Below are 13,713 nucleotides of genomic sequence, written 5' to 3' on the forward strand. Positions count from 1 at the left end.
CTTACTTTATATTGAAAATTTGGTCATACCTTTTCATTGGTGAGCTCAAAAAAATAATAAAATCATTTATTTTTCATCTGAGCAAGTATGCCCAACAACAAAAACGAAGGGATACAAGTATGTATTTTTCTTTCGCAGATTTTTTAATTAAGAAATGTCATCTATAAATCTGTATTTGTTTGCATTTTCTGCTGCAGATGGATTGTCCTCAATTAATATTTATAGATCTAGTTTTAGTTAGATCTTAATGCATAGAAAGAATGTTGAAACACTCATCCCACTGGAAATACACTAATTATATCAACATTTTAAACTAATTATCAATGTTGCTTTGGGACCTCTAATAAATAGAATGAGACAAATCTGGAATACATATTGCAACATATTTTAATTTAATGAACCTGTAGTATGCTCTGTGGGATATATTTCGCTGTCATATTCATACCATTTTGTCTAAATCATTTAACCATTTATAATCAAATATCCATTTAACCTTTAACACAGTAATATTATTAGTCCGCAAGTATAAATCGTCGAAGGTTCTCTGCACGATTTACAATACACTGACACAATCGATGTGAAAGAGGACACTGATTCTATATCAAAACCTTTTGAACTGTTCAAAAATTGTTTATTTAAGCAATGTTCTATTGTATGGATAGTTCTGCCACAACGTTTGAGAGCAATCTATTCATACTCTATTTTATTGACTTGGAGAAAAAGAAGCTAAAAAACAAACTGATTTCCGTTCAGTACGATTTAAATGTTATCGGAGAGAATAACGGTGACACAGAAACAGGAGTGTGATGAGATCGTTGTCAAATGATTTGTTTCAGAGCAGACCGAAAAAGGCCGAGGCACCTGACATCCATGCACAGCATACAATGTGAACGCATAATTCTTTTCCATTGAATTGCATTTTGGATTCACCTAGATGAATTGTTAAATGACTAACATATATTTAGAATCATAAATTGGAAATGCGTAGATGTGAACGATGGATGAAAATTGGCTTGTTACCATGCTGCTTTTTATACTGACGATACAGTGTGTATTCAAATCCGAATTCGTACACTTACTATACATCTCAAAACAAGTGCGGTTTTGAGATGACAAACTGTACCAAAGGATGGACAGCTAACAGTATACCTTAACGTATAATTGACAAACATTTCTGCATGAAGAATGTGATTTTAAACGAAACGGAAAGCATCTCTGACCTAGAACTTTGGAAATGCCCATGAAAACCGTTATACTGTTTGTTATCTGAACAGTATAATACCATGATGATAGATACAGAAATTATAGCTACAACATATCTCGTAATAGAGACAGTCATTATAGTGCCAACTATCATTGGAAATATGCTTATCTTACTATCCATTTGTAAGTTTCGTTGTTTCAGAAATCCAATGCATATTCTGATCGGAAACTTGGCTCTAGTTGATTTATTTGTCGGTGTAATAGCGATTCCAATATATTTTGTTTTGCATTTTAAAAACTACTTATATGAGACCAAAGTCTACTGTCTGCTTGTGACAACAATATATAGCTATGTGATTATACTTTCTGTGGTGAATATCACTTTAATATCAGTGGAAAGATTTCTTGCAATAAAATATCCGCTCCGTCATAGAGCTCTATCATTTAACAGAATCCTTAGAAAAGCGTTGCCTCTTGTATGGATTCTGGTTCTTGTTTTCGGTTCTCTTCCGGCGATGGGAGCGAATAAGTACGATTCCGAAAATGAATGCAATCCCGAGATCACGTGGTATATATGGTATAAAAAAACAGTCGAATGCATAGTTGTTATCTGCACAGTTGTAAGCTTCATCCTGTTTATTAGTGTATATAAGATCGCCGTTCGGAGAGTGAAAACTATAAAATTAAGAAACGGAGTTACATCACACCAAAATATTCAGCCCGAGATACGAAGGTCCAGATTATTCCTCATTATATATGGACTGTTCATTGCTTGTTGGGGGCCGTATTGCATTCTGACATTTTTCGTTACAGTTACGCAGTGGCAAACACTTCGACCATTGCAGCACTGGGCTTCTAGTCTGGGGTTTCTAAATACAGGATTAAACTGGATAGTATACGGTTTCACAAACAGAGACTACAGAAGGGCTTTTATATGTATTCTTACTTGCAAAAAGCACAATCGTTGAAGGTCAAGTACTCCATCTTAAATTTCTGTCAGGTGAGATTTACTAAGGCAGACATTCTCGTACAATATATCTCTGGGTTTTACTTTCAAACATAATGAACCAACTTAATGTATTTATCATGACACTATTATGTCTATTTACTTTTAGTATTCTCCAAGATGCAGGACATAATACGAATTAAACAATGAAGCAGTAATCATCAGAGTTGACTTTGAAAGCTAGTAACACTCAATTCTCGTGACGGACTACAAGATGTTTGTCTCAATCCTTTAGACAACCATGTACTGCATGTAAACTGTGATAGTAGATGCATGTTTGCAATATTAACTGTCACGCCCATTTTACACATATATCCTTAACCGCAAATGGAAAAATGTGGCATACGTATTTATTTTTTATCATTATTTATCTACCTTAAGCATATTATCATAACACTATTATCATAACACAGTTTTACATATGTCAAATGTTTATGACAATGAAACTGTAGTAGATCGATTTTTGAATATAGTCTGTAATTCTTTTTCTATCGTTTCTAAAATCGCTTGAAAGAAGCTGTGTGATGTGATTTTGATTTTTAACGTAGCTTTAACAATTTTTTCGTCATATCGCTACGATGTCTGCAGTGTGGCAGTTTATAGTAATGTCTAGCACTAGGACATCATGCAGCAGACATGTAGCATGATGTCCCACCCAGACACATTATCCTGACACCAGGCCGACCAGTCCTAACACTAACCTCTTAATGCTGAACGCCAAGCGAGGCAGCTGTTAGTACCATTTTTGTAAGTCTTTGGTATGACTCGGCCGGGGATCGAACCCACGACCTCCCGCATCCAAGACGGACGCTCTAACCACTAGATCACCGGAGCGGTCTTGAAAGAAAAAGTATACACATATGAAAATGTTGAATTATGAAAACTTACACAAATGTTCTAATTTCAGTCCTGAGATCTATTGGGCATTTTGTTTTTAGTTTATACCAGCTTTTTCTCTAATCCGAGTTCATTCAACCTAAAAAGCTATAATGAATGTATTTCTGGATGTAAATTATTTAAGCAGTCATATAACTTATTCAATTTAAAGTTGATCACCAGCTTCAACGGTACATACATACATGCATATATATATATATATATATATATATATATATATATATATATATATATATATATATATATATATATATATATATATATATATATATATATATATATATATATATATATATGTCTTTTGTAATTTGAATACAGTATTTGCTCTCACCGAGAAAAATGCGGTATTGGAGTTTCTTGTTGCTTTGCTGTTAAAATTGCCAATTGTTACATGAAGTTTGAAGGAATAATAGTGCTGATGGTATGGAGTTAAAGGTTTGATAGGATTCGGGACTTATACTGAATATATGAAACAAAGTAATGTTTAGACGGTTCTAAGTTGAGTACAGTTAACTGGAACTAATCGGCCAACACCTGTGCAGCTATTAGTTGTGTTGAATGGGTAGGTGGGATTGCGATAACGGGTCATTTTGTGTTAAGTAATGTTATAAAGTCTGTACCATTGAATACCATATGGCTTGTTTATCAGCAACGTGAAAGAATGACAGATTCGGGTTAATAAAACCACAAAAACTGTACACGTTTAAGGATCATATCTGGTAAAATCATAGAGTGTGTAACGTTTGTACAATATCCATATTTAATAGGCTAGAATTTAAGAATTCTAACCAGATCATCCAATTACCATCTGAATATAGCAAGAGAGATTTGGAAATCATTTTTAAATAATCAATCGCCAAAACGAAAAGGAATGAAAGACCTTCGAAAGTGCACATAAAGTAAAATATATTCAACAACACGAAGGATTCTGATCTTGCAACTATCCAACGGTTAAAAGTACACACAAAAAGTAGTTCAGTTCAATTCAATCTCCTTACAATTAAACGTAACTAAATTCGTATTTGATTTTCGATATGATCAATAATGGAAGAGGGCAATATGGTTGGGGTGACAATGAAGCTACTTACTGCCTGGCTCAGAACAAATAGAAAAAAATAAAACAAATAGGTTCAACAAAATGAAACCAGTAAAATGTAATGATGGGATCGACTTCGACCACAACATATATATATATATATATATATATATATATATATATATATATATATATATATATATATATATATATATATATATATATAATTTCATCGCTCTTTTGCATTTGGTGCAAGCAGCATCGTTAAACTTGGCGCGCACGATATGATGTTAAATACGTAATATTTTATAACATATTATAAACCGTTCAGTCCTTCTTTAGTTACACATCAATCAATTTAATCGTTTGTAACACTACTATCTTTGACCACACGTTTGATCGATCCTTACTTGTAATACATGTACATAATCTCTTGATAATATTTCTTTTATCTCTAGAATTACTTATATCACCTCTCTGAACGCTTATGAATGTATGAACATTCCGCTTTGTGCAGTTATTTATATTGATAAAATGAATTCCATTTTATCCGTTTAATGCTGATAAGAAAAATGAAAGAAATTTTAAAACAACGGTGGTATGGTTTTAAGGAAAATTTTGTCTTCGTCTACAAATCCAGTCCCAGCGCAGTTCAGAAACTCGGGATAATGTAATGAATGAAACCGATCTTTGGATAATTCCTTCTTTTACCATTCTGTCAGCAATATTGCTAACAGGATTGTTGATGGTCATCTGTATGTAATCGTTATCAAATGTAATCTCTTATACTTCATCTTTTCTAAACATTATATATTGTTATACAACTGTGGATCATTCTTTTGTAACTCCACTCTTATTCTGTCATAACTTGTAATAAAAGTACCTAACTTCCTTATAATGTTTCGCTTATCTAAACTCAGGAAATACTTCTATCCCCTCACTGAACATTTTTGGAAGTATCACATGATAGCTTTAAACCGTCATTTATGTTGACTTAATTATTCTGTGTTATGCTAATAAGAAAACAAAAACAAATTTTGATATATTTCAGAGACAGTGATATCTGAAATCTTTCACATTCGGACAAATCAATTCTTTCTATCGCTTTCTTTATTATTTAATAATAAAACTGTCATATATACATGCATACAGTCATACATACGTGAATGCATGGATACATACATGCATACATACATACATACAGGGGGCCCCGAGTGGCCGAGTGGTCTAAAGCGCTCTTCGTTACGGATCACTGCCATCTCACCTCTGTCTGCGGCGGTTCGAGTCTAGGATTCAGCCAATGTGGGTATGTGAGAAAGCTTGCCAGTAGCTTCTCGTGGGTCGGTGGTTCTTTCCGGGGTTTTCTCGGGTTCTTCCTCCACCATTAATATTGGCCGCCATGTATAGCCTATCGTGTGCTGAAAAATGGCGTTAAACCCCACAACAACAACAACAACAACATACATACATACATACATCCATCCATTGATCCATCCATCCATCCATCCATCCATCCATACACACATACATACATACATACATACATGGAATTAGTTATGAAATTTCTTAGTCTTTGGTAACTTTTGGAACATTGGTGTATATTGCATTCGGAGTGAGCTCAGATGGTTCTGTGATTATAGCTTGCAAAAAGCGCAATTGTTGAAGGCCTCGTTCTCTACCTAAAACGTTTTCAGAAGAAATTAAGGTACTCAGACATTTTTGCACAAGCTTTTTGTAGAAATAAACCAATTCAATTACATATATATATATATATATATATATATATATATATATATATGGCCTGTTCCATATTCTTATAGACAAGTAAAAACGAGCATACATACATACATACATACATGCATGCATGCATGCATGCATACATACAAACATGCATGCATGCATACATACATACATACATACATACATACATACATACATGCATGCATACGTAAACATAGACACTGACATAAATATATGCATGCATAAATATGCGCTCATGGATCAGCTTTGAAATTGTTATCGATGTGTTTAGTAACCATCGGAGCATTGTTGCAAATTGCAGGCGGACTGAATATAGACATATCTGTGGTTCCGGCTATTGTATTATAATACTCATTACTCTGAACAAAGACATCTGAAATGGAATTTTTTTAATTGTGAAACAAGTAATACATGTCTTGATTTCACGTCATCAGAGTATTATCTTTTTTTCCAGAGAAAAGAGACTTTGATATGTATAGCAAACCATGAAATGCATATAATGCGGTAACTCGTACGTTGGGTTACATTACCTGGTTCTGCGTATGGGTATGTTAACATCTCTTTAAAATGTCATACTTTCACCGGTTATGGAAAGATGCGACAAGCTAAGGTACATTCGTGGCGTAAATACAGGTCATAAAACTTAAGAGGTTTTCTTTTCTTAACATTTTAGAATACATGGCAGCCAATGGTTCAAAAATAAGGCCCATGTGTCTATGTTTTTAAGCGCATTTCAATTTTAGATAACAAATTTAATATGGCATGAGAAAAGAAAGATATTGAATATTATTACGTCCATTGTGTAGCACTAATGATCACGCCTTTCAATGTTACATACATAAATTAAGATTGGCTTCTTTTTACCTGTATTCTTTCTTCTTTCCTAAATCGGTGTCATATTCGAAATTTGTACTAGAGCACGGTGGAATGAGTGCTTAAAGGTTTGATCCTATCATGTCACTGTAATAAATACATTTCTGAACTCTGAATATGTTTAGTTTGATACATGTTACTACCATTTTATGTTACGATGGGCTACATACGTAGTATGATAGAACTTTCTTAATATCAAGGTTCAATCGAAGAATTTCGCAAATGAGACATAGGTGGCAAAATAGTGCCCCCCACCCCCACCCCCACCCCCGCTTCCACGAAAAAGAAATGTTATCGAGCACTATAGATTTATTAAGAGTTAATCGTACATAATTTAGAAACTTATTCGATTTAACTTAACATTTCTATGCATTGTATTCTGCCCTATCTATGTCGCTAATTAATAGGTTATTTGGTCTGTCCGTGTAATGTTCACATGCATATTTCCATTTGTGAAGAACCTGTCTGTGCTATTGGATCTGTGTTTGCCTGCAGTTAATATCTGCATACAACATCACTATCAAAGGTTAGTGTTTTACCCAAAGTGTAATTTGGAAAATGTTAGCCCAGCAAAGGCTACGTTCTACATTGGCTGTGGTATGTGTCATAGAATTACGTATAATATTCTTATCAAATGTATTTGTCGGGTTTTCTGTTGTGATGCTTAGCCAAAAACTCTTTCGCCTCAATATTCCAATTTATTAGCTTCTAAACTGGAATGTAAATTGCATACGTTTTGTTTAAAAACGTGCATGTGTTTTTCAGTATTTGGAGATATTTTGTTATTCTCTGTCTGTCGGTATGTCCGTAACGATATCGTTGTTTGGAAATTTACGACAGTTTGAAGTTATTCTGCTCCTCAGGTAACCATCTGCACGAAGGCACAAACCCTTTAGTGCCCGTGGAAGGGTGTCAAAACACATATTTTGAAAACTAAAATTCAGTCGCAATGAAATTTTTGAATATTTTCTGACCATGAAGACGAAACATACTAGCACACACACACACACACACACACACACACACACACTCTCTCTCTCTCTCTCTCTCACACACACACATACACACACATACACACACATGGTCGGATCGGTGGTAAAAATTGATGGATTGAGTCATTGATATCCTTTAAGCTTTGTAACCTTTCTCATCGAGATCGTTAAGTATATATCAGCGATACATGTAATACATTACAACGTATAATAATCACGCTTCAAGAAAATGTTCATAAGAGAAACTGGTAATATGGAATTCAAACGCCATATTTTTCAAACCAAGCTATAATTCAACAATAATTCTTGTATCATCTGGAAAAATTCTGTCTTTATATTTGTGATTATATAGCTAAGTGTATGCTGCAATGAGATTTGTGGAAGATTAGAAACATGTTATTCTCATGTTACTGCTGTTTACAGGTAAGTATTCAGACGAACTTCATTTTCTAAATAATACCAGGTATTAGATTCAAAATTTATTTAGTTTTAAACTAAGCTTGAAATCGAAACTATTTAAATGGTTTACTTATTCCAATGAAGTTTTGTCATATAAAGAATTTCGATAAAAGTGTGTTTCAATCGAAATATTCTTTAATTTACGGTCTCTTTTAAGTTATTAATATTTAATTCCCCAGTTAAGATACAGACGATTTATTACTTTTACATTTATAAAAAATGCAACATTGTTCTACTTGAATTGCTGTTTTTGTTTTTAAAGATTACTTTTATGGACGTCTCGACATTATTAGGCTGGCAAAATCGGCACCAAATACTCATGTTCTTACTTTATATTGAAAATGAGATAATCTGATCCGTGAATTTCAAGAAAAGATAATATGATTATTTACTGGCTTCTTCAATGCAACTATATCTAACAATGACAACGAAGTGTCTGAGTAGGTAGTCTTTGTTTGAAACTTATATTCCAATTAAGCCTCTACTTGTATACATTTTCTACTTTTGATCTATCGTCATCAATTGATACTTACTGATCTAGCTTTAGTTATATATTCATGCATGGAAAGGACGTTAAATTAGTCACATCGATGGAGGTATAATAATAATAATGTCATAATTTTAAACCAGTTATAACTGTTGTTTTTCGACCTCCACTAACATGTAGAATTATACAAATCTGATACATGTACTGCAACATATTTCAATTTAATGAACATTGAGAATGCACTGTGGGACATATTATGCTGTCATATTCATAACAATTTGCCTAATTAATTTAATCATTATAATCAAATATCCACATAACCATGAGCATAATAATTGGTCAGCAAGTATTAATCGCCAAAGGGTCTCTGCACGATTTACAACAATTATTTAATCGATATGAAAGAGGACACTGATTCTTTTACGAAGTGTTTGCTGCTTCGTAAACTCTAAGTCAATCCGTTTCTCAATTCCGAGAGAGAGAGGGAGAGAGAAGAAAGGAAGGAAGTTCAAGTCATTAATGTGGTGTCACTCGATGATGAAGACGTGACTACATTCTTGGGGAATTGAAGGTACTCGGGATCGAACTGCAAAAGACAAAGCCTGTTTGAGCTTCTGGCCCGCAAAACTGATGTCGACCCGCGGCTGGGCTTAATATACCCGCTTTCTTAAGACAACGCCAAATATGGCGCGTTCTTTAGCTCTTGCGTTTGGCCAGAATCTCAAAGCGAGGCTTCGTAGTCTCTTACAGATTATTGTCTATGTACATTATTACGTAAGTACTTCTGCAAGATCAGCACATTTGCTCTCCATAAGAATTTTTGGAATCTGTCTAGTTCGCTATTTTTATAACCTGCTGAATATACTCTTTTGTGCTGAGTCTGCGATACAAGTAATATTTTGTATAAGACGGTTCGTACTTGATCATAATAGCGCAATCATTGTTGAATAGTAGGATACGAATAAATGGATTAAATCTCAATATATTTTAGTAGAAGATTACTTCCAATATGATTTATCAATTTACTTCTAATACAATTTAATCAAAACTTAATCTTAATACATTTTAGAGGAATTTTCAATCTTGTTACTTGTACTAAAAAATTCTGTCCTAATAATTCTATATCAAAACCATTTTAAATGTCAACAGTGAAGCAACTGTTGTGTGACCGGTGTTGGTGTAACGGAGAGTACTGCCACAAGGTAAGACAGGAAGCTGTTGATACTGTCATTTTGACTCGGAGAAAACAAAATCCCTGCAAAAATGATTTTGGTTGAGTGCAATGTAAACTTCGTTCAAGATTTGTCTAGAATAATAAATTGCACATCATTCTTTGGAATAGATGAATTATGAACAATGTATAAAAATTGGCTTGCTATCATGCTGCTTTCTATACCAACAATAACTTGTGTATTCAAATCCGAATTCGTACTCTTACTTTTCGTTTCAAAATAACTTCGGTTTTGAGAGGACAAAAAGTACCAAAGTATGGTGAAGACTGCGAACATTAAACTGTTCCGAGAATTGACTAGCGTTACTTTATGATGAATGTGACTTTAAACGAAAAGGAAATGATCTATCATCTAGACCTTTGGAAATACTAATGAAAACCTTTATGTTGTTTGTTGTAAGATTGACAAATACAGTGCATTACTATGATATTAGATAGAAGCATTACAGAAAATACATATCTCGTAATGGAGGCACTCATTATATTGCCAACTGTCATTGGGAATATAATCATCTTACTATGCACTTTCAAGTTTCAGTGTTTTAGAAATCCAATGCATATTTTGATCGGAAACTTGGCTCTAGCTGATTTATTTGTCGGCGTTGTAGTGATTTCAGTAGATTTTGTTTTGATTTTGAAAGAGTCCTTAGACCAAGGTCTTTTGTCTGCATGTTACAACATTATTTGTGTATGTGCTTGTACTTTCTGTGGTGAATATCTCTTTAATATCAGTGGAAAGATTTATTGCAATAAAATACACGTTCCGTCATCGAGCTCTCTCATTTAAAAGAATCCTTTGAAAAGCTTTGCCTCTATTATGAATTTTGGTTCTTGTTTTCGGTTCTCTTCCAGCGATTGGAATGAACAATTACGATTCCAGAAACGGATGCATTTCCAAGTTCATGTGGGATAAGTGGTAAAAAAGCAGTCGAACTTATATTTGTTATCTGCATGATTGTAATCACACCAAAGTATTCAGTGTGAGATACGACGGGCTAGATTGTTTCTTATATATGGATTGTTCATTGCCTTTTTGGGGGCCATATTGCATGGTTATACTTATCATAATATTTACGCAGTGGCTAACACGTCGACTGTTGAAGCACTGGACTTTTAGTCTTGGGTTTCGAAATGCAGGACTAAACTAGGTAGTATATGGTCTTAGAAATAGAGACTACATAAGGGCTTTTATATGTATTCTGACTTGCAAAACGTGCAGTCGCTGAAGGTCTCGTGATCTCGTACTCTATGGTAAACGTTATTCGGATGAGATTCATATACCGAGACTTTTTCGTACCAAATATTTGCGGAAGTATATATATATAATTTATCATAACTTAATTTATTTATCATGTTTCTATTTATATCAATTTACTTTTAGTGTTCTTCAAGATTCAGGAAATGATATGAATTGAACAATGAAGCCGTAAGCGTCAGAATAGACAACGACAGCTAGTAACACTCAGTTCTCGTGGACGGACTACTGTGATTGAGTTCTTTCCTCTACATAGACATGTGTTGTAGGTAAATTGTAATTACAAATGCACGTTACAAATGTTAACTGTTATGCGTATTTTCACACATATATCATTAACGTTTAATGGTAGTATGCAATTTTCTTCTTTATTTTGATCATGATTTATCTACCTTAAGTATATTATTATAACACAATATTACACATGCCAAATGGTTATGATAATGAAACTGTGGTGGATTGATTTTTTAATATGGTCTAAATGTCTTTTTCATTCATTCTTACAAATCGCTACTCGAAAGAAGTATACACGTCTGTAAATGTCGAGTAATACTAACTTAGAAGTGTCGTAGTTTGATCCTTGAGAACAATAGGTTATTGTTTTAGTTTTTACCAGCTTTTTCTCGATTCCCATTTTAAACAAAATAGCCATATATTACTAATTTCTGTGTGCAAATTATTTAAGTAGTCTTCTAACTCAATTAATGTTACGTTGATAACCAGTTTCAACGATGCATATGTACATCGAAAGCAGTTTAAGAGTTTGTTACTTAGAGGTTTGCTCAAGACTCGCGTATCCTGTTTCGAATGTTAAAGTCTGTCTTAGTAACAGCTTTCCATGACATACATTTAGCCTTCAAACTGTAATAGAAAATGTAATCATGGAAGTATAGGTCATTCATTGGGGATGTGGGTGGTGGGCGGCTGATTTGCCTTCTCTCCATCCAAAACCCACCCATGTCATTTACCTGGAAAACGTTAAAAGTTGTAGCGATAATGATCGCATATGTTGGAACAGAACATCTAACCTACAAATCTAGTAACTTTAAAAGATGAATGTCTTTATTTATGAGTCTCTCCATTTACGTAATATAGCTAGTCCGCATATATATTTACTCTTGTTTCATTTGAGCAGATGCAGGCTGAGTGGTTTTAAGTTTGTACTTTGAACTCTAATCACTCGTACCTGTTTGCCTCCTGCCTACTTTACTTCATTCCGCTCCTTTACGCTGCACTCCAAGTACGACAATAAACTGATGTCATATGGAGTTCAGAATATGCCGTTTTCACAATTGCATTTTGTTTTGCAAATGAGTTCGCCATCCGAAACGTATTAATATTGAATAGCCGATGATTGACTTCTGGAAAAATTAGTGCGTTGGATAAAACATTCCATTATATATGGCTCTGTTGTCTTTTCTGAATTGTGATTACTCGTATCTCAAACCGCACCAAATAATTATCGGAACAATGTTCATGTAAGTCAAAGACTTGTCCACCAATTGGAAACGCATGGGATATATTTCAATCTGTCCCATTCATCATTAAAATGTAATAACTGGAGCACCTTTAAACTTGAGCATACAGTGGATAAATACGTCTGATTACTGCAATCCCATACTAACCTGTGGATAGATAGGTCTTTGAAATTCATATCTTAACCACACAGACCAGATTGAACAGGGCTGTTCGTTTTCTACAGCTCATTCTTAGATGATAGAATGTTCTATTGATGTGATGCCAAATAAATAGGTTATTAGTTTTATATTATTTACATAGTCTTCAAACATGATATAAACATGATCAATACACATCAAGAGCAAGCCGTGCCAACAATGTTCATAAGTTATTTAATCCAGATTATACAAAATCTAAATACGAGCCAGCCCAATTTATTAAAGTCGTCCTACCATGTTTTCATTTCTCTGCTTGATAATTAGTTTTGCATTCATTCTTTAAGTTTTTTTCTTATCTTTGTACACAATCATGTGAGTATTAGTACATGGTATTGTTCGCATATACCTCAGATATAGTCTTGAATAGTCTCAAAATTCCCCTGAAGTTGTCAACGTTCAAATTACAAGACTTGGAGCATGAAATGACACACTCTTTCATTTTTTTACATTTTCATGTAAATGGTAAATAACGTCACAAGTAATCAAACGCATCATCTTACACAGCAAAGCATTTTCCTTTTCAATACGGCAATTGACATCACCGAATTTCTACTTTCTGTGCTGTTACTATTGCGAATTGTCTCATGAAGTTTGCAGGAATAATAACGCTGATGACATGAAGTTGAACCAAAAGGTTTGATACGACTCAGGCATTAATAATGGGTTTGTAACATTCACACACACACACACACACACGTTTCTTTTAGGTAATGCCATTATAGCACAGAACCTGTACCAATGAACACCATTTGTCACGTTTATCAGCAAGGTAATAATAATGGCAGATTCGGGTTAAAGGCTGTAAACGTTTAAGGATCATCTCTGGTGAAATCATAG

The 13,713-nt window shown here is 33.9% G+C and overlaps 1 protein-coding gene across 1 annotated transcript; it reads left to right on the forward strand.

Moving 5' to 3' along the window:
- Window positions 1-1,286: 1,286 nt before the first annotated feature.
- Window positions 1,287-2,171, forward strand: LOC149803448 (sphingosine 1-phosphate receptor 1-like). Its single transcript, XM_089953930.1, has one exon. The coding sequence runs from the start codon at window positions 1,287-1,289 to the stop codon at window positions 2,169-2,171; it is 885 nt and encodes a 294-aa protein (XP_089810056.1).
- The last annotated feature ends 11,542 nt before the right edge of the window (window positions 2,172-13,713 follow it).

The sequence above is a fragment of the Sinohyriopsis cumingii genome, chromosome 3 (assembly GCF_028554795.1).
Source record: "Sinohyriopsis cumingii isolate HCF-2022 chromosome 3, ASM2855479v2, whole genome shotgun sequence".
Classification (NCBI taxonomy): Eukaryota; Metazoa; Mollusca; class Bivalvia; order Unionida; family Unionidae; genus Sinohyriopsis; species Sinohyriopsis cumingii.

Bases quoted from the DNA above. Each gene is read 5' to 3' on its own strand.
- LOC149803448 (XM_089953930.1), top strand. From the start codon at position 1,287: ATGATAGATACAGAAATTATAGCTACAACATATCTCGTAATAGAGACA.